Source organism: Chinchilla lanigera, unplaced genomic scaffold (assembly GCF_000276665.1).
Source record: "Chinchilla lanigera isolate Chin_1 unplaced genomic scaffold, ChiLan1.0 scaffold00053, whole genome shotgun sequence".
NCBI lineage: Eukaryota > Metazoa > Chordata > Mammalia > Rodentia > Chinchillidae > Chinchilla > Chinchilla lanigera.
In genome coordinates this window covers 11,112,715-11,138,012 of record NW_004955454.1, presented here as the reverse complement: position 1 = coordinate 11,138,012, position 25,298 = coordinate 11,112,715, and the positions used below count along the sequence as shown (strand labels likewise).

General features: G+C 37.6%; 1 protein-coding gene across 1 annotated transcript in view; it reads left to right on the top strand.

Moving 5' to 3' along the window:
* The window catches only part of Pxdnl (peroxidasin-like), a 449,058-nt gene that overhangs the window by 304,339 nt on the left and 119,421 nt on the right, over window positions 1-25,298 (top strand). Inside the window, exons 8-12 of the mRNA XM_013520015.1 lie at window positions 2,743-2,860; window positions 8,631-8,800; window positions 15,257-15,523; window positions 19,105-19,221; window positions 20,757-20,915. Coding sequence (XP_013375469.1) covers window positions 2,743-2,860; window positions 8,631-8,800; window positions 15,257-15,523; window positions 19,105-19,221; window positions 20,757-20,915 — 831 coding nt within the window. The remainder of the gene's footprint in view (window positions 1-2,742; window positions 2,861-8,630; window positions 8,801-15,256; window positions 15,524-19,104; window positions 19,222-20,756; window positions 20,916-25,298) is intronic.

Sequence of the window (25,298 nt, the reverse complement as noted above, 5' to 3'; positions counted from 1 at the left end):
ATCTTTATAATTTCAGAGGAAAAATGCTAACAAAAATGGTTTTCATGAGAAGCAGTACCCTGCATTAAAACCTCCCCTTACATCTCAGTACCACTTGGTGCTAATTGTCTGTAAGTTTTTTCAACTTTAGACACAAAAATGGCTAGCATTCACTGTTCAAAAAATTTATTTAGCAAATCCAATAATTGTTTTTCTACATATATTGAGTCCATGTGTTTGACTGTAGTAATTAAAATCAGTTTTACTATCTCTCTAAATTTTTAAATAATGCACACTTTGAATTTAGTAAGCCTATGTTCATATTCTGACAATCCTAATGAAGCAATTTGGTTTTATTTAAAGAACTGATTATAGTTGCTTAGGATGTTATTTGATTTTCATTTAAAGTTTTAAGCAAATATAAAACTATGTTCCTGTATACCTTGATATATTCCTATACATAATTTTTTAAAAAATTTTAATTTTTTTTTAATTTAAAGAGAATAGAAAAACAATAAGAAAATAACAACATAGACAAAAACAAAACAAAGCAAAAACAATAAAAATGATATACTTTTCAAAACACAATGATAGGGATTAACAGTGGTTCTTTTATTACATATTGCTATCTTCAGTGAAGTTGCTCAGATTGCCAGATGTAAGAATGCAAGATTGATCAAACCATTAAAGAGAACAAAAAATCATAAAAAACATTAGAAATGATACAGAGCTTCATTAAACAAAATGTTATAAATTCACCAATTGTTGTTATATTGCATATTGTTGTCTTCAAATTAGTTGTTCAGTTTACCAGATATAAGCATGCAACATTGGTCAGAAAATTTTAAATAGTAATAGATTACCACACACAAATGTACTTATACCTGTACATATGAGAGAGACAGAGGGAATTCAGTTTCTTGGAAATTCACTCAGATGATTACTTAGAAAAGAAATTTATTTTCACTGTTCTTTCAGTGGTGAGCCATTTTCAAAATTTCTCTAATCAGATCATTTGAAAAATTACACTGATATAATTCAATTCCATCACACTGAGAAGAAAACTGGGTTGTTATGTACTGCCAGGTGACTCTCAAATTTGTCGATGGCTTGCATCTTTACACCACTTCTAGTTCATGTCAGAGTCAGATTTACCTGGATTGTGCTACATCTTAGCTGATATTTCTGCTTTCATTTTTTCCTTCAATCTATTATATTTGGGGAAGTCTTCTAAAACCATATATGATTATATATTTCTTCTATCCATAACCCTTCTTTCCTTCCTTAAACAGCTTCCTTAAAATGAAACACACCATCCTTCAGGCACTCAGCACACATGGCTGGTCCCATCCACCCTCTGCAACTACCATCCCTTGTGTTCTCCACTTACTTAGCTGTGTACCTGATGCAGCCATCATTATATTCTTTCAATTTTTGGAAGTTCTTAAGCCCCTTTCCCACTCAAGGAACTTCCACGTGCTGTTTGCTTTTCATACAATATTCTTTTTTTGTATGAATTAAATCTATATTTTTTGTAATACACATTTACATCATATAATAATTGGTCATTGTGCGTAGTTGGTACATGTATGTGATACATTTGAATTCTTCCCTTAATGCCATTTCCTCCCTCCAATATTCTTTTGCACCCCTTCTTTCCATACCCCTCTTCATAAATACTAATTACTGGGAAAGACTTTACTTATTCCCTTTTCCCATCTACCGCCTTATACATAGAAACTGAATTAAACCTCTACTTATAATCTGTCACACAAAATTTGTTTTCCATTTTAGTGTGGATCTCAATTTGTTATTATATATTTTATATGTTCCTTTAGTTTGAGGGACTTCAATAAGAGTATAACTACACGGGGACAGAGACTATCTCTACCTCACCAGTCTTGGCACTGTGCCTGGCACATTGTTAATGCTGAATTATTGTTTAAAATAAATAGCCAAATAAACAAAACCAGCTTTAAAAAATAAGATAAAGCCAAAATGCTGATCATATGGACTTTTTAATCAAATAGGTGAGATTATTAAGGATCTGGGTCATGTAATAATATGTAAGGTTACTTACTAAAGGTAGGAAATCTCAAATAATTCATTTATAAAGGAAAAAATTTTGTCATGTAGGACAGTTTTAACAGAACTATGTAAAATATACTATGAAAAGTAAAGTCCTTTTGTACATTTTTCTTCAATATTTAAGTTCAGTAATATTGTCCAGTTCCTTAAAAATCACTCCACTTTCTCATTAAAATTCAAAAAATTTCCTTGATTTACCACTTAATTCTTATTATTTTAGCATGGTATCATTTGCTTATGTTGAGAAGTAGTTTTGCTTGCCCAGGTTGGATGTCTAGATGCATAAGTTTTTAAAATTGTTTAAAGTAGTTAGATGGATAATTGTCTATGGAGCATGCGTATGAAACTGCAAACTTGATTTAAGTAGCTGGCTTGAAAATCTGATCCATAAAAATCAAACTCCTTCAAAAATTCCTATATTGAACTATTATGTGTAAAAAACCCAGGTAAATTTACTTCACTAGAGATCTTTTATGTGGTGAATAGTTTGAATTTCTAAAGTTTGAATTAAATATGTCTAGTGGTTAAACTGGTACATGTTGACTGGGTAAATGCGGTTCAATAGGCACAACTTTAATACAGAAAGTGAAAGCGCCCATAACTCTTTCTCTCAGTGATAGTTTAAAATGTTATGCTTTGGTAGTTTAAAACATACTAGTAATCGCTTTGTTACAGAAAGTCCCCGAATTACCTTCGAGCCCCAAGATGTGGAGGCAACATCAGGAAATACTGTGTACTTCACTTGCAGAGCTGAAGGAAACCCTAAACCCAAGATTACCTGGATACATAATAAGTAAGCACTGTACTGAGCGTGGGCATGTGTTCTGATTCTGATTTCAGTAACCCTTCTCTCTTACTTCACATCTGTTGTCTAGAGAAAAATTACTAGAATTATCAGAACTTCTTGGTGGTAAAAATGCCTCTTAGCTGTTAGTTTTTGAATTGTTCAAAATATCTAGAAGTTTCCTCTTTAATAATTATGTATTTTCAGACATTAATGATTCTGAAAATGACTATTTTGCATTAGTTCTAGACAGTATATTGAGATCCATAGCCAAAATGTTTTAATTCTGAATATAACCTGATATTACCTTATCTAAATTCCTTGAGGTACAAAATATTTCATATTTAATATTGCAATATTCCTGAGGTAAATCAGTGTAGGATTATGTAGGTGAATTGATAATAAAAGCAATACAGGATTATTAAAATGATAGTCATGTATTTAACTTTTGCTCTTTGATAAAATGTAGAGTTTATAAGTCTAAAGACCTGAGAACAGGTCTTTAAGTAGTAATAAGAAAGTTTTTTATATTACTGAAAAAAAAGTGGGTATATAACATAAAATCGATACATAGAGTGAACTACATACCTAATACAATTCAACAAATGTTCGTGAACTTAATTAATATTGCCATTCATTCATTATGTTATTTGGTTACTAGCATGATTTTCATGTATCTTTTCCCTCACATGAAAGTTCATTGATTTTCTCCTGTCATTTGTATAATCAACTCTGAATTTTTATGTTTTTCACTGAAATAATCTGAGACACACTATAGTTTATACACTTTATATATTATTTTCATTTCTAATTATAGCCAGATTCTCAGCTTATCCTGTTAAATTGTGTTTTTAATTCTTGCAAAATATATAAATGTAGGTTAAAATGGCTTGAGTATATGGCAGTTATGACTACCATTAAATCTGAAGTTTGGCCTAAGAGGAAGACTACACTTGGTGAAAAGACTTCAATTAATTTCCATTTTGAAATTGTTCAGGAACACTTGAAAAATAATTAATTTGCCCTTTGTTATATCTCAAAGTGCCTCACTCGGTCTTTTTGCACAGTTTGATTCAAATTTTTTTTCAAGGTTATGATGCTATGAAGTACTATTTAGAAAAGAGTAAATGAAAATTCTTACTGCTTTATGTACTTCATGAAATTTTAATTATAGTGTTTAAAGAAGTTAAGGTACATTTGAAAAGAAACAAACCTGAAGAGAAGGAATAAAATAAAGAAAAGATGATGTATAGGTAGAAATTTCTGTTGAAATATAGATCATTTTCAAGAAAAATTAAAGGTGAAGAGTTTATGACAAGAAATGTTTAAAAATAGCAAATCTTAATTTTCTGCTTATTCATTGTTTTTTTTTATGGGAAGATAATATATATCCTGAAGCTGCATGAAATATTAAGTATAGAATAGCAAATAATTTGAAACAGTCATCTGTTTAACATGAATCAAATTTAGAAAAAAATACTACCGACCCCTAGAGGCTGCTATATAATCCTGCCTTATCCTAATGCATTTCTTCTACTCTTTACATAACTTAAATCCTGACTTTAGAGCTCTTAGAAAAATGGGCTCAAAACTGATTAGACACAATCAAAGGTAGAATTAGAAGATTAGAAGTAAGCAGATTTTAAAGTGGCTGAGAGACAAAAGGACTGCATGCAAAGATCCAGCACATACCCAGTGAGAGTTCCAGAAGGAAAGGTCAAATAGATGATCAAGAGGAAGTATCTGAAGAGGTAACAACTAGAAATCTTCTAGAAAAAAAAGAGAGGTGGAAGATTGATAGGCAAACATGTACAACTACAAAGTTATACTAATCCAGAGGATGATGATACAGCACTATTAATATAAACTAAAACTACCTTCAGGGAAAATGTATAATTCCATATCAATAGGCCATATTTAATAATAAAAGGGTGCAGTTCATCTGGATGCAAGTTCCATGAACTTTGCTTGGTCTGATGTAATATCTGCCAAATGTAAGAAATAAAAAAAGAAGGAAAGAAATAACAATTGACTAAAATCCCAAGGTTAAGTGAGCTCAAACCCAATTGTAGTGAGAAATCTTAATACTATTTTCTCAGAAAGCTTACAAGTGAAAATTAGAAGACATGTGCAAACATAGCTAAGAATCCTAAGGGCACACACATGTATATATAGACACACATTCGAAGGTATCTACCTATCTACATTTGCTACATTAAAAGCTAAACTACATGGTACTTTCAACTAACTCTAGAATATCTATCAAGATTGATCACATACAAAGGCACAAAATCTCAAGTCACAACAAACCATCAATTTAATAAAGATGTTTTTGGTTCATTTTCAGTTACTAGTAACTATACCAGAGGCTGATCAATTTTTTAACGAAAAGGAAAGAGGTTTGTTTTAGCTCATGCTTCCAGTCCAAGGTCTGAATGAAAATTGGCTGCATCTCAAGATGCTCTTCTTGCTGGCAGAGTCCTTGAGATGGTGCAAGGAATCACATGGCAAGGGACAGGGTGCATGAGAGACCTGGCCAAATTAAGTTTTATAGCACACCCACTCTAAAGAAAACCCATTAGCCAACTGGATTTATTCACCTGCTAATCGATTTCACTCTATTCATAGGGTGAGACTTTACCTTTTAAAGGTCTCTCCCTCACTTCTTAATATCCCGTTATAGGGATTAAATTTTAATATGAATTTTGAAGGGAAAAACATAGTAAAGCCATAGCAGATCCATTCCCTTCTTCATAGTTCTTTAAGAAATTAGGCATCAGCCATTTGTCAAGGTGATTTTGGAAATTCTTTAGGTTTCTCCTAGGAAAGTGAAGTGTTCATTCCCGAAGCACCCAGGAATAGTGCTCAATATATAGTTCTTAAATAACTGATTGAATGATGTCAAAGAAAAAGGGAAGCACTTCAGGCTGCTGGAGGGATGAGTGTAGGTACAGGATGGAAATGAATTAAACTAGCTTTGGGGAGCGAGGTACACCTTATTTAGGAAAACAAAGGGTCTTTATCTCGCAGAGAATTAGAAAAAAAATTCAGAAAAACTGAAAAGCTAACGACTCTATTTTTCACTTTATAATCTTTGAGAATCACTAGAAGATGTATAGCAAGGTAGTGACATAATGAAAGAGATTTTTAAACAAGCCATATTTTCCTTAATATTAAGGTTCCAAACATGGAAGTCTCAGCCATTCTAAAGAAAGTTAAATTCTGTGCTGTATACGATTATGACAGAATAGATTACAGGCAACCATTACAACCATATTCTAACTTGTGGTTGACGATGGCTTTGTATGTGGTGAATATTTATAATTTGTGAGATGATAACATAGGTATATTTTTAGTGATTTGGTATAGCAGCTAGTTCTTAGCAGGCATTTAAAACTTGCCACAATATATTACAGATCATTGATATTTCTTCATTAAATTAAATGTACTTATTTGCATGTTTTCAAGGAAAAATCTTAAGTCTATCCTATTTATACAAGCCTTTGTACTTTTTTTTTTGGTACCAGGAATTGAACTCAGGACCTTGTGCTTGCCAGGTAGGCACTTGTGCCACTGAGCTATATCCCTGGAGCAACCTTTGTATTTTTTTAAACTTCATATTTTTTAGAGATGATTACTATCCAGCTTATATTTCACTGACAGTGTGAAAGGAATATTTTATACTGTGCAGACTTATTTTTATTATTAGAGTAGCATCATGACTCACGAGCATGCAATTTTTATGAGCATAATGAAGAAGAGATGAACAAACAGGGAAATGACCAGGGAAAAGAATAATTAATGTATGTGAGCGCTGCTGACCATTTTATATCATCTTATCATAGCGAGTCTCAGTGTACTCTACTGCATTGTCTAGACAGATGATAGATATCATGTACACTTCTGGTGGCCTTTGATAGTTGAGGTGTCAAGTGTTAGAACAATACTAAATACTAGCACTAATACTAAATCATCTTTTGAAATACACAGTTCCATTATTGTTAACATATTCCATGGTGTGTTGGACATGTCTGAACCTGCTTGTACTCAGTGGATTATTCATGTAATTGAGAAATTACATCTTCCTAGTATATAAAAATGGTCCATATCAATTATTTGGATATAATATCCAATAACTGGGTAAGTGGGGGCATGCTTATTGAATGTGAAGAGATATAATTTGGTTCAATGATGTACAACTTTAGAACTGTGCTTAAAATACTTAAGTTATTTAACGTCATGTAAGCCTTTTGAGTCATGCTTTCTGGTGTTTATGCCGTGTTATGTATGTAGAGTAGCTTTGGAATCTTACACTTCAGAGGAGGTCCAGCTGCCCCTTTGACTGTAACATGCACTGAGAGACCATTCAAAGCAATGCCTTTTCCCCAGAGCTAATCTCTTCAAACATGACAGCTAGAAGACCTCATTGTCTCACTGGTACTTTTTCTTCACATCGAGCTTTTCCCACTCAGTAGTTGAATAACATCCCATCTCTCCTGTGATTGATCTGTTCCACACTAAAGCACGAGTGCTAGCTGAGAGTGGTGGCACACGCCTATGATATCTGCACCTGTTAGATGAGGCAGGAGGATTGGGTGTTCCACGTTCAAAATAAAAGGTGAAACAGAGCCATTGTCTGCTTCTTCTTTATGTGTTGTGCAAAAAATTGTTGAATAAGGATGTTGATTTCTCTCCCACCTGGACTTTACTGCTTTTATGTACAAGAATGGACCAAGCTATTCAGGATTACCTGTAACACCTTGACTGTAGAAAGCTAACAAATTAAAGGGAGAGCTATATGATTCTTCCAATGGACCTTTTCCTCTCTGAAGGGTGTTTTTGGTTGGTGGTACATCATAGGTGTTTAGTAAATGTTCATTGAGCAGTGAATGATGTAATTTTTTTTCATGCCTAATGCATTAATTGCAATTTTCTTTTTCATGCCTAATGCATTAATTGCATTAAACATACTTACATAAACATCTATATACCTTCTCACACATGACCATTAAATATTTTTAAGCAAAAATCTTGATCAGAAAGAATATTCTGTAAAAAATTCTAATGTATGTTTACATGTCAGTAGCTTTGTATTTATTGCTAAAAATAAAATCATTCCCTTGCCTATAATTATTGATGTAATATCATGATACCTGTCTGAACTTGCTTGTACTCAGTGAATTATTCATTTAATTGAGAAATTATATTTTCCTGGTATAAAATGGTCCATATCCATTATTTGGATGTAATATCCAATAACTGGGTAAGTGGGAGTATGCTTATTTAATGTGAAGAGATATAAATATATAATTATACTGGGCTTTGAGCCATGTTGTTTTGAATGCAAATATTTCTTTATCACTTTGACAAAATATGGAAATATATTGAATGACTCACAGGAAAGAGGTGAGATGCTTACATATCACCATATGATGACTTCTCTTTTTAGAAAAAGAATTCAGAAGTGTTACACTGTGCAGAAGTAATCTTTGTATAGGAGAGATGGAACCACAGCTAGAATGTATGTTGCCCAGGAAGGCCGAGCGTTTAAAATTCCCTTCCTTTCTCATATATCCATGTGCAAGGTATACTTTCAAAAATGAGAGGGGGAAAACTAGAATTTACAGTAAAGTAATTTGAATTATTCAGATTGTAGAAATAAATTAACACACAAATCATGTTGATAAAGTACGCTATGTCAGTCTGGTTAAAAGTTTTAAATAGGAAAAGGATTGTATGTGAAGGGGGCATATAATAAATATGTATACCCTGTTTCCAGCCGTTCGCTGCCTGTGGAAGATGACACTCGCCTTAACATGTTTGATGACGGGACACTCATGATCCAGAACACCAGAGAGTCAGACCAAGGTGTCTACCAGTGCATGGCCAGAAACTCTGCTGGAGAAGCCAAGACGCAGAATGCCATTCTCAAATACTCTGGCCCTCCAGGTGAGTATTTTTTCTCCCTAGTGGAAGTTAGCATAAGTGCACCAGTTATCCATCGGTTACATACAGTAGAAAATGACCTCATATTGCTGCTTTTAGGTATGCAGATTTCCAAGTGCAGTAAGTGCTACTGATTGGGATGTTTCTTGACTTGCTTCAGGGAAAATAGAACTAACATTTTTCCTCTTGAAGTTTATTTTGTTTACAGAAAATATAGACATTTTGTCTTATTTATCTTCTTGTCACCATAACACAGTATCCAGCACTTGCAATTTAAAGAAGGAGAGGTTTGTTTCAGCTCTCAGTTTTTAGAGATTTTAGTCCAGAGTTGGCTGGTGCCAGGGCAGAGCAGTGTGGCAGAGGAGCATGGCAGAGGAGAAGGAGTTTGTGACATGGCCGTGGGGAGCAGAGAGAGTAATCAAAGGAGGAGGGAGGGTGCGACACCATTCTAGGATACACCCCCAGTCCTCCTCCAAAGAGGCTTCACTTCCCAATATCATATCAGTTATAAATTAATCAGTGGATTAATCTGCTGGTGAATATCACACACCCAGAAAGCCCCACATATAAACACTTGAGGTTGTGTGGGACATCTAGATATAAACCGTAACACACACACGCACACACACACACACACACACACACACACACACACATTTTTTTCACTGCTGGGAATTGAACTCTGGGCTTCATGCATAGTAGGGAAGCACTTTCTCACTGATCTATACCTCCAACACTTTAATTTCCTGCTTTTATTCTTTTCTTTCCAGTATGCTACAGACATGACTCCATGACTCCAAGACTGTACTATTATCCTTTCATTGCACATCTCACTTTCCAGTATTCTGAGGCAGAGTGGACCTCTTGCACCCAGGCAGCAATATCATCTTCAGAAATTCAGTCCATGTGTCAGTCATCACGCCTGCTTTATAAACTTATGTTCAGTGCCCACTGAGCTTGTGTCAAGGATTGTGCAGCCTTTTCCCTTTCCAGAAGCTTTGCTATAATTTGAGTGATTTATGTAAGCAAATTATGGTAACCATGACAAATTTTCATTAATATCATTTCAAGATTTGTAAATAAGCTGGGCGTGGTGGTGCACTCCTGTTATCCCAGCACTCAGGAGGCTAAGGCAGGAGGATCACCATGAGTTTGAGGCCAACCTGGGCTATGTAATGAATTCAAGGCCAGCCTGAACTGCATAATAAGACTCTGTCCCAAAAAAGACTGAAAAAACAAACAAACAAAAAAGATTCCAAGGTAGGGATATAGTTCAGAAGCACAAGCACCTGCCTGCCCAGTGCAAGGTCCTGAGTTTGATTACTGGTTCAAAAAAAAAAAAAAAAAAAATTTGGAAATATATTATCTCTTGCATTCTGAGACTATAGTCTATTAGGCAATAGCCATAATTCAATAAAATGTTAAGATTTTTTATTTTAAAGGTAAAAATAAGCTAACAAAACAACGACAAGGAAGACAAAATCAAAACAATACAAAACAACAAAAATGATACATGACCTCAGAATGATAGGAAGATAACAGTAAAATGTTAAGATCTGCGATGTGTTAGAGTGAATGGAAGCATAAGGTACAGTTCTGTGCTAGTAAATGTTCCAAAACTGGGTCTGAGGTGGGCAGACCCTTGATTTGCAGCATTTGTTAATTTCTATAAAACTAATAAAACCTCCACGGCTTATTTCTAATTTCCAATATAGCATCCCTGAATGTGCAGCTGAAAAGAGAGGTGCAGGAGCTCAGCATGAGGCATCCCTGCTACCATGAAGACATGAGACACAAATAGTTTCAGACTCACAGATCACAGCACAAAGCAGTAAGATAAGCAGAAGTAACAAATTTTAGAATGTAGCTTTGATGTTAATGAGACTGACAATGTTAAGTTTATGTAATTCAGCTTTTAATAATGACTGCTTAAAGTCAGCTTGCAGAATACTGAAAATTTGATAACTGGTTGCCAAGAGCCAGGTCCAGCATATCACTTAGGGCTTGAGAAGGAAAAGATGGCAACAGAAGATAAATCCGGGATCACTGGGCAGTGATACTAATATCAACAGAGATAACAAACAAGATGAAATGGGAGAGGAAGCCTGGGAGCAGACTCACAGAGTCACATTCCACTGAGAGAGGTTTGTCCGGGAATGGGGACATCTAAGTGGAGAGGGAGAACAAATAGGAGAAAGAAAGATAATACAAGCACAGCATTACTTTAAGAGAAAGGGTGGCCTAAGGGGAGACAGAGGAAGGAACACCTAAGAGGTGGGAGCCGTGGGGGGTACTGAGGAACACCCAGAGCCCCAGTGATTTGGGAGGCACAAGGAAAGTTGGATCATTCAGAGTATTTAAGACTGGCTTATATTAAGAGTGATCAAATGAGATTTTTCTCTTCTGGTGAGCTATCTCTGGCTGCAGTGTACAGAGCCAACAGGAGGAGTCCGTATGATGAGGAAGTTAGCAACTACTACGATGAAGTGGAAAGGCACAAGAAGGCAAAGCTGGTGGGGGGAATGCACTGAATCGAGATTTACTGCAGGAGAAAGCACCTGTGTCGGGGACTGACTAAGTCTTGACTTCCTTTCACAGTTTTTCAATAAGTTCTTTTTTCCTTAGTAGTACGTATTTGTGATACAAACAATTGCATTCATTTTGGGGAGCTGGTATCCACACGTATCGCATCCTGATAATTTTTTACTTCTTTTTCCATGTTTTCCCATCTCCCTGCAAATTAGAAGATGAAAAATATTGTTTATATCTTTTCTGAGGTTTAGAATAACATAATTCCTGATCCTTTTAATAAGACATCATTAATCTTTACATCCCTCAAGTGTATTTTCCCATTCGAAGCATCTTCATTCTGTGTATGCTACCTAAGCTAAGTCTATTAGTATCCCTCAAAAACTTCAGCTCCAACCTCTCTGGCTACCTTTTCTCCCTAACGTCCCTAAAAATTTCTTCTGGATACATGTCAGATTGTCCTTCTCTCTGCATCTGCTATCATTGTCTTACTTTAAAAATACTCCTTATTTTTATTAAAAGAGCTTTCCCTGTGTGTCTCATGTCTCCTGGCAGCTTCTCCTACAGGACTTTGTACCTAACTCTAATAAGACTATTTTCCAGGTGAACTGCAATTTTTCACTCACTGGATGATTTTTTTCTCTAACCATGAACATGCAAGGAAAGGAATATGCATTGTTTGACTTTATATCTTTCTAATACTAAAATTTTTTCTAATATACTGAAAACATTCATTTTATTAGAAATTGAATTAAATCTTCATTGTTGAGTTAGAATAGGCCAAGGAATTCCTACTTTCCAGGGCGTATTCACCTCAGAAACCAAAGAGTCCTCCAAACACACTGCAGTAGCATTTCTAGCAGTTTAGTAAGCCTTCAATTTCTGCTTGAGATTACCATTAAAGATGGAACTCTCCTCGTTAGTAAGAGCAGAAGCCTTTATATGGAATTCCAAAATTTCTGCTCACTCACTGAATCAGTTTTCAATATGTTTAGCTGGAAGTAGCTGAAAACTTGACAATACATAGCCAAACATATTGTGTGTGTTTGCATGTGCATGTGTGTGTTTTAACTGTATGCAAGGGTAGTCTGTACGGAGCTGCCACATTGCTCCAGTCAGCCAATGATGTTTTTCTTTACTCTTAAATCCTTTTCACATAGGTCTCTGTTGTGGTTATTTTTCTCTTGTTGCCGAGACAAAACACCTGATGCCCAAATTAAAGGTGGAAAGGTTTTTTTAACTCAGTTTGTGGAGGTTTCAATCCGTACTCATCTGGCTCCAAGGCAGGGTGGAATGGCAGAAGGGTGACAGTTCCTGGCAGTGGAAGACAGCAAAAGCAACAAGAGTAAAAAGGGGAGGAGACAGAGAGAAAGCAAGCCTCTTGCCCTCCCCTACATTGTATGCAAACTACCTGTCCCAGGGTGGGTGTAGCACTCACACCCATAATCCCAGCATTAGACCATGAATCAATCACAAATTCTAGAAGCCCATCCCATGACAGCATAAAACTTTAGGGGAAAGTCTAGACACAAACTATAATGACATTCTACCCCTGGCCCCCCAAAGACTCGTATACATCCCTTTATTCAAAAGGCATTTTAGTCCATCTCCAAGACTTTCAGTATTGCTGAAAGTCCAAGTCCCAAGTCTCCTCCAAGATGTAAGGCCAACTCTTAGCTGTGAGCCCCTGTACCAATGAAAAGAAAGTTAAACACCTCCAACATTCAATGGCATGAGATAGACATTTCCATTCAAAAAGTTACAAACAGGAGGATGCAAAGGAATGGGATCAAAGCAAGTCCAACATCCAGCAGGATAAATATTAAGTCCAGTAGTTCCATATGAAGCAATGTGAACATCTGCAGCAATCTTTGGTAAGGTGTGAGCTCCAAAGGCCTTCTATGGCTCTGCCCTTATGGTACTTCCAATGGTAGTGTTCATAGTTCCCAGGGCTTCTTTCTTGGGCCTACTTTGCTCCCTACTTGCAGTTTTCCTCAAATAATCCACATTCCTGGCTTCTCCAAACATCTGAGTTCTCCACTGTACCTTTGCCTTCATTCTCACAGCTTCACAAACTGCCCTCTCAGGAGCACCCTCCCTGGCCTCCCAGGCCTTCATCTGAAATTGGGGTGGAAACCACCTTAACCCCATAACTCTCGCATTCTGCATGCACCTAAAACCAGCACCACATGGAAGATGCCAAGGTCTGCTACCATCTGGAGCAGTGGCCTCCTCTCTCTTGGCTGCACTTGGCACTCTGAATCCAATTCTGAGGAAAAAATTTCCTGGGCCACCTCCATTGTGGAATATAGTATGGTCATCACCACCACTCTAGAACCTGATGCAGCTTCCACTGCCATTCTGGAACTTGGTGCTCTGAGGATTTCTTCTCAAAGCAAAGTCTTTCACCTTTGCAGTTTTGAGGCTGCAAAGGGTGGAGACTTGCTGCTTTTTGGATGCCCTCAGGCCATCTTTTCTATTCTCTTATTCCTTCTCAGTAATCAAGATTTCCTCTGCTCTGCTTTCTTTCTAGCCCAACTCACAGTGTTTTAAATCATCCTGCTGGGCTCTTTGCTCTCAATTCTCAATATAAATCTGGCTAAAAGCCCCCAACAATAGCCATGCCACTGCCCCAACAGTAGAATGCCTTGAAATTTCTTCTGCCAGACTAATCAGTCCACCACCCTTAATCTCAGTCTCAAACAAAATCTCTGATATGAGCAAAAGGTAGACAAACTTTTTGTTAAACCAATACAAAGTCTGAATTCTGAAAGCCAGTGCAGTCCTTCTTCCCAGCAGAAACCTCCCAAGCTTGGTCTTTACCAGCAAGATTTCTATCAGCCTTCTGGTCTTCTGAGCTCTGACCTGAATCTCCCATATGGAACAGCTGAGGCCTGCCAGATCTACTTTTTCAGTCAACATCTCTGAACCTTTCCAAACACTTCCTACAAGCCATTCCCAAACGCTGTGCTACCGCATGCACAGGTGCAGGCACAACAACAGCCCTGCTCTCGGTACCAAATTCTGTCTCGGCTACTTTTCTCTCTTATTGCTGAGACAAAATACCTGATGACCAAATTAAAGAAGAAAGGGTTTATTTAGCTCAGTTTGTTTGTGGAGGTTTCAGTCCATACTCGGCTGGCTCCAAGGCAGGGTGGCACATGGCAGAGGGTGACAGTTCATGGCGGCAGAAGACAGCAAAAGCAACAAGAGCGAAAAGGGTAGTAGAGAGAGAGAGAGAGAGAGAGAGAGAGAGAGAGAGCAAGCCTCTCTTCCTCCCTTATATTGTATGCAGGCTGCCTATCCCAGGGAAGGTGTAGCAGTTACACCCATAATCTTGGCATTGGACCCTGGATCAATCATAAACTCTCAAAGCCTGCCCCCTGACTGCCTGAGGATTTGGGGGGACATCTGGACACAAACCATGACGGCTTCTTTTCCCCCTTGTAATCATCCCTTTTTGCCAGAAAGTTGCTCCTGTAATCCAAGCTCATGCCTAAATATCAGGTAGCAATCAGGAAGGAAAGCAATGACTAGTTAGACCTGTTACTTGGGAGAGAGAGGCTCTTCCCAGAGATGTGTGCCTATATCTCATTGTCATAACTGTGTCTTTAAAAAAGGTGAGTGTTTTAAAATTGGTGCATTTAGATATTTAGCCATTAGAGTAAGGAATAGATATGAGTGAGCACCTTGCATTGCCTGTAATACAATAATGTTAAAATGAGATTTTTTTTAAGATATAGGCATTTTATACAAAATCCATATTTAATTAATGTTAGATTTAATTCCTTCATCTTAGCATGGGTTTATAACATTTTGGTGTTAAAGCATTTTGAAAATGACAATAGTCTTAAAATCACAATGCAAAATAAACAGTCCTTCCTGAGTGTTTATTGGCTGTATTTGGTTTTGTTTCTCTTTCACTCTTAGCCAAACCCAGCTTTGTAATCCAGCCCCAGGACACAGAGGTTTTAATTGGCACCAGCACAACTCTGGAATGCATGGCCACGGGCCAACCTCACCCACACATCACCTGGACCAGGAGCAGTGGAGAGTTCCTGGACATATCCAGACACGTGATAACTTCAGGTGGACTTTATTTACAGAACATCACCCTGGGGGATCATGGTGGATTTACCTGTCATGCCAGCAATAACCAAGGCTCTGTTCAAGCCACAGCAAACATAATTGTACAAGGTATGGGAGCAGAAGGTCATGATTGAAATGCCTCTCCTGCCACCCTGAGAAAATTATTTTCCAAGTTAAAATGTAATATCACGTATGTCAGGGGAAGAGATTTTTATTTGCCTAGTATTTTTGGACATAATGGAATTTTCAAGGCTAATCTGCTTCAACATAAAAGTGGGATTTTTTTTTCTGCTTCGGTATTTATCCAAATGCCAGAACCAACCATTAGTAATAAAAGATGAAGTCATTAATCTGGCAAGAAACTGTCAAAAGATATCTGTGGTCCAGAATATTTTACAGATAAAGGGAAGACACTCCAGCTATGCAAGTGGAAAGGCATGGCCCAAGTTTGTAATGATTTACCAAACGGTCCACACCACAGGGCTTGAGAATGTACTGAGGACTCCTAGAGATAGCAGCCGCAATCATAAACTGCCCCCCACACCGGAAATGAGTAAATTGCAGGCATGGGTATGCAGTTATGATACAAGGAAGATGTGCTCTGTTGCCGTAATTTTATTCTTAGTCTGGGGCTATCCCTGTACTTTCTATTTTTCTCAGTGTGTGTGTGTGTGTGAGAGAGAGTGTGTGTGTGTGTGTGTAGCAGAGTATGTAAATGTCATTGAGTGAAGCCAGAAGTCTTGTCCCATGACAGGTGTTTTTGTCATCAGATGTTACTATCATAATTTATAGTTGTCCACTTAAATGATCTCCTGCAGCCATGAATATTTGAATTAAGAAATTCAGTATTTTCAGATTTACATGGGATGCATTTATCAAAACACCAAACCCTAAGAAACACAGAAGAAAGTCATCTACATTATAGCTCTGAGCAGCCCAGTGTTCAGGGAACTTCAGGACAGTGAGTCCCTCTGTGTAAGCACTGGGTTTTATCCTCTTTAGGTTTCCTGAATTAAGTATTTTCTGCATTGAATAGTTTACTGCCAACTCTTTCCACCACAACAGGTGATCATTTTCTTGTTGTTCTTGGCATGTCTGAGCAAAATTTGGGTTTTTCTTTTAGAAATGCTAATATCATAAAAAACATTTTTCTGGCTCTTAAAAGAAGGTGTAAAAATGAAAACATTCCCAAAGTCTTTGGTAACTCCTAAGGGGACTTCCTTCTTAAGGGCCCAGACATTATTTTTAGACTTGTTTCAGTGTGCGGAGACTGAAAAATGCTGTAGAAGAAAAGGTGTTTGGTTTCTGTTGTGCTGGCAGTTTTACGTTTAATGCCTTAGATTTTTAGAAACCTAAGACCTAATCACACATTTGCGTGTTAGCCATGTTGAATTCATACTGTGCTGGTACTGAGCGTTCTGGCTTCTTGCATGTAGTTCCTGCTTTTCCTGTTGGTCCACCTGAATCAATTGATGTTGAACGAAACCCCGGTAGCATTTACAGTCTGCTTGTTTTGCACACCACCACACTACTCATTCCCTCTTCCCAGTCAGTCTGGACTGAAATCTCCATCTGCTTGTCCTCTGTCTCTTGCAACTATATGCTTGTTTCACCTGTGAGTCTGTGTGTTGACATTTTTAATTAGTCTTGAAATGCTTCATTAATCATTCTATACATTTATTTATCCATTTATTTATTTATTTTTGGTACTGGGAGTTGAACCCAGGACCTTGCGCTTGCCAGGCAGGCGCTTGTGCCACTGAGCTATATCCCCGGCCCCATTCTATACATTTATGACATAGGCTTTTTTATTTGCTTACTGCACAGAATAAATATCTTAAGATCACCCTTTTTAGGCTTCTTTACCAGGGATTCTATCAATTTTTTCTTTAGTTCTTTCACAGTTTGGTTAAGCCAAGGTCACAGTATCCACTGGTAGCACCGTTTCCCTGGAGTGGTTGGGAAAATGATAAATACAACACCAAGACAAAAAAATCTAAACAGCTTCAGCTAAATGGCATGAGTTATAATCTACAGTGTTTAGGTGAAATGCTGATTGTCATTTATAGTGTAAACCAAGTGCTTCTTCCGGGCAGAAGTGTGATCGTGAATAGCCAGAATGAAGGATTTTAACAGGGTAACACAACTGTACATCTCAGTGTGTGCTGCTTTAGCACTGCAGGGCGGACTCACAGGGCAGCTTTTCCATGAAAGACCCCTGACCATACTCTCTTCATTTCTGCCCCATCCCCACAGCCTTCATTACCTGCTTGTGTGATGTTTAGTTTTTTGGTTTTTCTCACTCCCTTACTACATAGAAAGTTTTCCACTGATTTAGCCAATAGGAACTAATGTAAGCCCCTCAATTATGTAATTTTCCCCCTATTGTTTGCTCTCATGTAGAATCTTAGGATTTCTTTCTCCCCATCTTTCCTCTTTTCCTCTTGCACACGTGACACAAAACAATGCTTTGCACCCCCACTTGACACACTGTGAATTTTAATTATTATTAAAAAATTGAAATAAAAATTTCCAGTGTTAGAACCTTGACTGAATGTCCTCTTTTACCTACCAACCTTTTATTGTGGAGTTCTTTTGCCATGTCATGAGTGCATGTTTAGTCTAGTAATTTCAGGAGTTAGTTTAATGTTCCAGAAAGAACATCAGGCTTGGGGTAGGGTGACCCAGATTCTTATGCCATCTTTGTCATTTATGGGTTCCTTCAGTCTGAGTTTGTTCATCTATGGAACTAGGAGCCTGGACTGCTTTGAGATAATTTCCAGCCTTTTCTAGAATTTTATTACAAATAGCCAGCACACATTCCTGAGGGTCATCAGGAATCTGTTTGACTTTGTAATCAATCATATGCTGTAAGCATTTAGTCTGGCATCTTACTTAAAATTGATGAAGACTTTCAAAAAGCATCCTTATTACCTGCACACAGTTTGGAGCTTGCAATGAATACACTTTGTCCAATAGTATTTACTTTACCATGTTTGTTGGTTTTGCAGATGGCAATGGAAACAAGGGGTTCTAGAAATTGTGCAAAGACCTAGAACACCAGAAATGATTTACCAAGTTACCTGGAAAGTTCTTTTGAAAGTGTCACTACTTGTTGGAGATTACTGTGTCTTTCTTAAATGGCCATGTTGATTTTTTTGCTAGTTTTCAACTTATGTATGTGGCTATAAGTTATGCACTGTTTACGCAGAATCAAGTACAACAGATCTGAATGTTTAGAGCTCTGAATTTCAACTTAACTGTGACTTTTACAAAAGGTGTAAGAACGTTCACCCTAGTGAGCATGCCTTCCTTTCTGAAATTTGTTTCAAATATTATTGTGTGAAAATTTAGAGACAACTGTTTTGCTAGTGATTCAAATATGATTCGTAGTTTTAAATATGTGTATTGCCCCTAGTACAAAAGAGGGAGGATTTAACCTTATCAATGGCTCCCAAAAGATTTGGAAATGATCCCTTCTTACTGGGTATTGTTTTTCTACTTTGTAAACCAGGTATATGCGCATTCGTGTAAGTAAGTACAAAAGTACACAGGCAGCTAAGTGCTCTTAAAAGTTTGGGAAATCAAACATTGGAAACAAATTCTAATTTCACAGCATTATTTTTTCACTCGGTTTTAAAAGTTATAAAATAACTTTTTGTCTGGGTGCACCCCTTCCTTCTCTTTAGCTCCGCCACAATTTACTGTAAGCCCCCGGGATCAAATCGTCCTTGAGGAACATGCTGTAGAATTCCTTTGTGAAGCTGAAGGCCACCCACCTCCAGTAATTGTCTGGACAAAAGCAGGTATCGGCACATTGAGTGATTGTGGGAAAGAATGAGCACCTTCTTTTGGGGAGGGGCATATAGAAATGGTATAAAGTAATTATGATAGACCTGTCATGGACATAAAGGCACCACACTGAAAGTGATCTTTCTATATGACACGGCTATAATTTCCCTGATGCTTTAATTTTTAGGCACTGGAAGTGTGGCCTTCATGAAATCATCCTTTGGGATTTAAAAATGAAATTTTCAGAAAGTTCAATGCTTTTAAACGTTTTAAAAATGATACCAAATGCTATTCTGTAGAATATTTCAATTTTTTTTTAAATTGACTTTTAACTAGATTTTAAAAATCCTCCTTTAGTACAGAATGAAATCATAATAGAAATGAGATACCAAGTGAATTCCCAGCATAATAAAGCTCTCATCATAAACCTGCTTTTCTGGAAAGTTGGATGGTAGGGCAAGGTGGGGAAGGCTACACCCCGCCCCACCCAGAGGAGCTGGTACTTCTGGGGAGACTGAGGGCTGTAGAACAAGATTGACTGTGGGGTGGATAAGGGCTTGTCTAAGATTCTTCTGGGCTTGGAAATTCTAAATTCTACATTCAGGAACTAGATTAAATCCAAAATGCTCCTGCAATTTAAACCTTATTTATTAAATTTTTGGGTCTAATCCTTAAGAGTCTGGTGTAACACCATAATGGGTACAAGGTAGATCTGGGAGCCAGCCCCCAAACCTAGATTCATATCTTTACTACTCCATTCACTTGTAGGACTTTGGCCAAGTGGTTTAATTGCTGTTAATTAGAGAACCTTTTTCCCTGTGCTGGAGATGATGATATTTTCTACATCAGGATAGTTACAGGGAATAATTTGAATGGATATGTATTTTTAGACATTAGGGACAGTAGCTGACACACTGTGTGCCCACGCAATAAAGAAAAAGGTTAGCTCTTTTTTTCCCATCCATAACAAGACACTTAGTAAGAGATGAGTTTTCACTGAAATCCTTGAAAGTGACAACCCCCATCTAAGTGTTACTGACCACCAGCGATAATGTGTTGGCAGGGAATCGGAGGCTTGTGAGCTCGAAGGTCGGCAGGATGACAGCCTAGAGTTACAGTTGTGAGACAAATCAGAAGGGGTGTCGCAGCACATCACACTGGATATGCTACTTTGGGACTCTGGAAGTTCTATCATTTTATATTCCAAATATATATACATATGCAAATGTTAGGGAGGTCTTTGCAAATTGCATTTAGCAATCAGATTAATTTTGAAATTTGCATTTTAAGTGAAGTTAGTGGGGAAATCATTAGGAAGCCACCCTGCTCTGGTGGGGAGAGGAGATAATTCCTGGGAGGACAGCGGCAGAGGTTGGGGCAGGCCAAGGGTGGTGCTGTGTCTCTGGGGACACAGTGTTGGCAGGTGCCATTACAGAACAAGGATGAGACCCAGGGTGTCCTGAGAGCTGGGTCTCTACCTGTAGCCAGTTCTGACATTTAATCCTCTGTGCCATACAAACAACAGCGTACTCTCTTTTCCTCTTGGCAGGAGGGCAAGTCCCTTTGGAGGGCCTGCGTACAGTTCTGTCCTCCGGCACTCTGAGGATTGACCACGCTGCACAGCACCACCAAGGCCAATACGAATGTCAAGCAGTTAGTCCTTTGGGAGTGAAAAAAGTGTCTGTCCATCTGACTGTGAAACCCAAAGGTAACAAGTGCTGTGATTCATTTTCACATCCTGAAATGAGGGCTTCTTTTGTGTCCTTTTGTGTCATTAATAGAACCAACCAACAGAGACCCCATTACTTAGATTTTTAAAAGTTTTGTGTAGGATCTACTTCAGAAATTGCTAATTCAATACTTTTCCAAACACTCTTTTATATACCTACTCTTTTTTATTTAAAATTATTTTTCTATTAATACTAATTACATTCTTTAAAAATGTCATTTCATATGTACTTAAAACAAGTGGGGGGTTTTTGGGGTGTCAGAGATTGAACTGAAGGCCTCCTGTACACTCTATGACTGAGCTACATCCCAGCCCTCTCATGTGTTTTACAAGTAATTGATTAGCCTTCCCTGCATAGACTGTCACACATAAATATGTACTTTCTCATACCTTATGAGCCTTTCACATTGATGTATTTTTATGCCTAGCAATTTGGAGCATGCAGTACAAGTACTCTCCTTCAGACTCTGCCTGTGGGACCTGTACTTGAGCTGATTTAGCCATTAGAGATTCTGAACTCAGATTGGGTTATTTGTCCAAAATTTATTGTCAGCTGAGATGTAAAATAAGAGGAAAATCAAGGTGTAAATGTTTGAAGAACAGATTGTGTAGTCATCAGGTTTCCCACTGTTGAGACACAATGGCCCAAACCCACAGTTTAAGAGAAGAAAGGTTTACATTTGCTGATGCTTTCAGTCCCTGATCTGCTGGCTCCCAGGAAGAGATATCACCGTGCAAGGTGGTGGTGGAGCAAATCTTATTATAGGGCAGCAGGAAAGAAAACCAGGGAAGCAGAGCAATGAGGAGAACCAGGAAAGAAAAGGAGATGAGCCAAGCATAGAACCCAGGGCTGTAGCTCCATTTCCCACACAGACATACACAGAAATATGCTTCACCCATCCACACCTTGAATGGATCCCAAAGCCAGTTCAGTTGACATTTCTCCATAATGGTCACAGGTCATTATTAAATACTACTGAAATTTGTTACTTCCTGGCTTACAAAGTATGTGCTAAAAACACAGTGAATGCTTATTTTTTGAAAAATATTGAGGTATTATCTCCCTAGTATAAGAACCTGAAAGAGTAAATGAAACCTAAAAGGTACAATAGATAGTGACAAGGGGTAAAAAACTGCTCAAAAGGAAAGAATGACTGGGATGAAGGGAGAAAATAAAGAAGAAAGGGAAAAATATATATATACACACACAAGATGGCTGGGATAATTGTTATTTCTATTGCTTTCTTGAAAGGAACAGTTGATATGTATATGTTTGATCATTCTTACATGCGTGTATTTGTTTATCAGAGAAACCAATATGAAGATAACAGTATGTAGTACAGCAACCATTGTTAATTTCTTTTCACCTCGTCTGAAATTCTGTATTATTTTTATGTTGTTTCATTTATATCTGTGTGTTTGTTGTTATGTTTTGGTTCTTTTATCTCTTCTCTAAAAATAAAATTTAAAAAATTGATTACAATAAAAGACATCATCTTAGTCACGTTCTCACTGCTGGGCATAATACCGACAACTACAGCTGAAGGGAGAACCAGTTTACTTTGCAGCATGATTTTCTTCCAGGGCTCCAAGACTAAAACACAATGGCAGAAAGCATGGCAGGATGCTCATGGCAGCCAGGAAGTAGAGCCTGAGACAAGAATAGACTCTTCCAGGTCACACCCTCAATGATCCCCTCCAGCCAGTCCCCACGCCTTACATTTAGCTGTGGACCCATCAATGGATTAATACAGTGATAAGTGTTGGGCCCTCACGGTCCAATCATCTCTCAGGACATGGAATTCTGTGGGGACATTCTAGAGCTCAATCATAACAGACACATTCTCACTATTCCTCCTCAGAATACTTCACTCATGTGGCTCATTGCTCTTCAAACCCATTCAGTTTATCTCATTGCTCTTGCCACTTTCTGAAGCAGTTCTGAGAGTGCTCCTTCTTAGGTGTCTTTACAGCTGCACTGTCATGGCTGCCTCGATGTCCTGAACTGATTCAAAAAATTCACTTCTCAGGGTCACTTTGACTTTGGGGAAAAGCCAGAAGTTGTACAGTGTCAGACCGGATAATAGGGTGCATGAAGGCATACCACAGTGTTTTGAGTCTGCTGTTTTGTTGGATGGTACTTGGCAGGGCATTCATGCAGTTTTGATTAGACTTCATAAAAATATTCATGAGGGTTTCTAGAGCTGCTGGAGACAGTGGAAAGAATGATGGGAGAAGTGTGTTCAAGGAGGGGTGGTACTTAGAGGGGGAATTAATGGCAATGTGTCCTTTACTGTAATAAACTCTTAAAATTTAATCATTCACCATATATTTTAATACCTCTGGTATGTTGAAATCCTGGAACTTAGTTATAATATATATTACCTAGATGGTACTTTTTCACTCTTTATATAATTTCCTGCTTTTACATAAATTTTGTGTAGTTCATTTTGAGGTACTAGATTTAAATTCAGGTATAATACACATTTAAATAAAACATACGACATGTAGAAACAAAAGTTCAGCATCATTCAGCAAAGTCAATGAGAGAAGAAATATTAGGGATACTGAAGTCTTCACAATGTCTAAACAGCTGCTAAGGACTACAGTGAGCTACTCCCATCTATGTAATACCTATTATTAATTATTTTCCATTATTTCATTAATGGAAATTGAGATCCACTGAAGGGAGAAGGTATCACGGCGGGGGCGGGTTTGCAAATGGAAACTCAAATGAGTAGGTGGATTTGAAAATACAATTATGGAAGAATGAGTCAATATGAAATGTTCTTTGAAAGCCCATTTCTGTCTAAGAGAAAATATCCCAAACTGGTATGCAGATGGTTTCAAAGTACTTTTGAATCAGTTTGTAACTGAAATCCCCAAACCAGGACGGTTTATGTTTTTAAAATGAAGATAGAAAAGAACCCACCACATAAAATGTAAGGTGTGGGTGCTGAAGTGACAGATCTTCACTGTGCTCCATCACACATTCTTTCATTCACTACCTTTATCAGCTGTTGCAAGCTCAACATAGAAGCTTCTGTCCCTTCCAAAGGGGATTTCCTCTGCTGTCAACATACCATGAACTGCTGTGGTAGAAATTAGTATTAGATTACACAGGTTAATCTAAGAATTAACAGTTGTAGAGGGACTTGGTCCATCCATAAAATGCCATAGTTGAGCATATTCAATCAGTAATAGTCTTGAATATAGAAATAGAAATGAAACAAATTTTGTAGAGAGCAGAGAGCCCTAAGGGGGCAGTAGGAAGGGTGTGGGCAGTGGTGACCACACAGTAGGAAATAGTTGGAACAGTTGGGTGAATTCTAGCATAACAATTCTTGACTTCAGGCTATGGAGCTATTGAAAGCTGTGATCACATCTATTATTTAAAATATTAATTAACCCAAAATAAATAGGCTAGGTTGGAATGGAGAAGTTCTAAAAGTCAAAAATCACTGGAACAATGACTATAGTCAACTGACACTAAAGCTAAGCTAGGATCACAGCAGTGGGAATGCAAAAGTGAATTAATTCCAGAAAGAACATATGACAGGTGAGACCATTTTATTTCTGAGATTGCGAGTAATATGTATTCCTTCTCTTTTCTGGTCCCTGAAGCAATTTAAGTATGTCAGAGAGTGATAGATTGATGAGAAGACAAGAAAAACATGGGACTAGAAAAAAAATATATCAGGACATGTCATTTTAAAATGTTGCTCAGGGAAGACTCTAAGAATATGATATTTTAGCTGAAACCTTAGCAAAGTCAAATCTAACAGCTCTGTGGAAGGTGATTAGGGCTTACTCAAGGGACGATGTGGTGAGACACACCATGAGTTAAGGCAGACAAGGGTGCCATCATAAGAAGGGACAGGATTTAAAATGTTACAAAATTTTTCCAAGTTTGTGGGTTTTCTTTTTACTCTGCTGGTGATTTCTTTAGATGTGTTGAAACTTCAGTAGGATGAGATCCCAGTTGTTGATTCTTTGAAGTTTTCATGTGAAGTTTGGTTTTTGTTCATGAACTCTCTGCCTACTCCTATGTCTTCAAGGTTTTTACCTACTTTCTCTTCCAATAGACTGTTTCTGTTTTAATGTTGAGATCTGTGATCCATTTTGACTTTAGTTTGGTGCACGGTGATAGACCTGGGTCTATTTTCTGTCTCTGGCAGGTAGCAAGCCAATTTTTCCAGCACCATTTATTAAAGAAGCTATCGTTCTTCCAGTGAGTTTGTTTGGCCCCTCTATCAAAGATTAGGTGGCTGAGTGTTTTTGGTTGTGGCTGTTTCTTCCAGTCTGTTCCATTGATCCTCAGGTCTGTTTTTTAGCCAGTACCAGGTTGATTTTATGACAGTA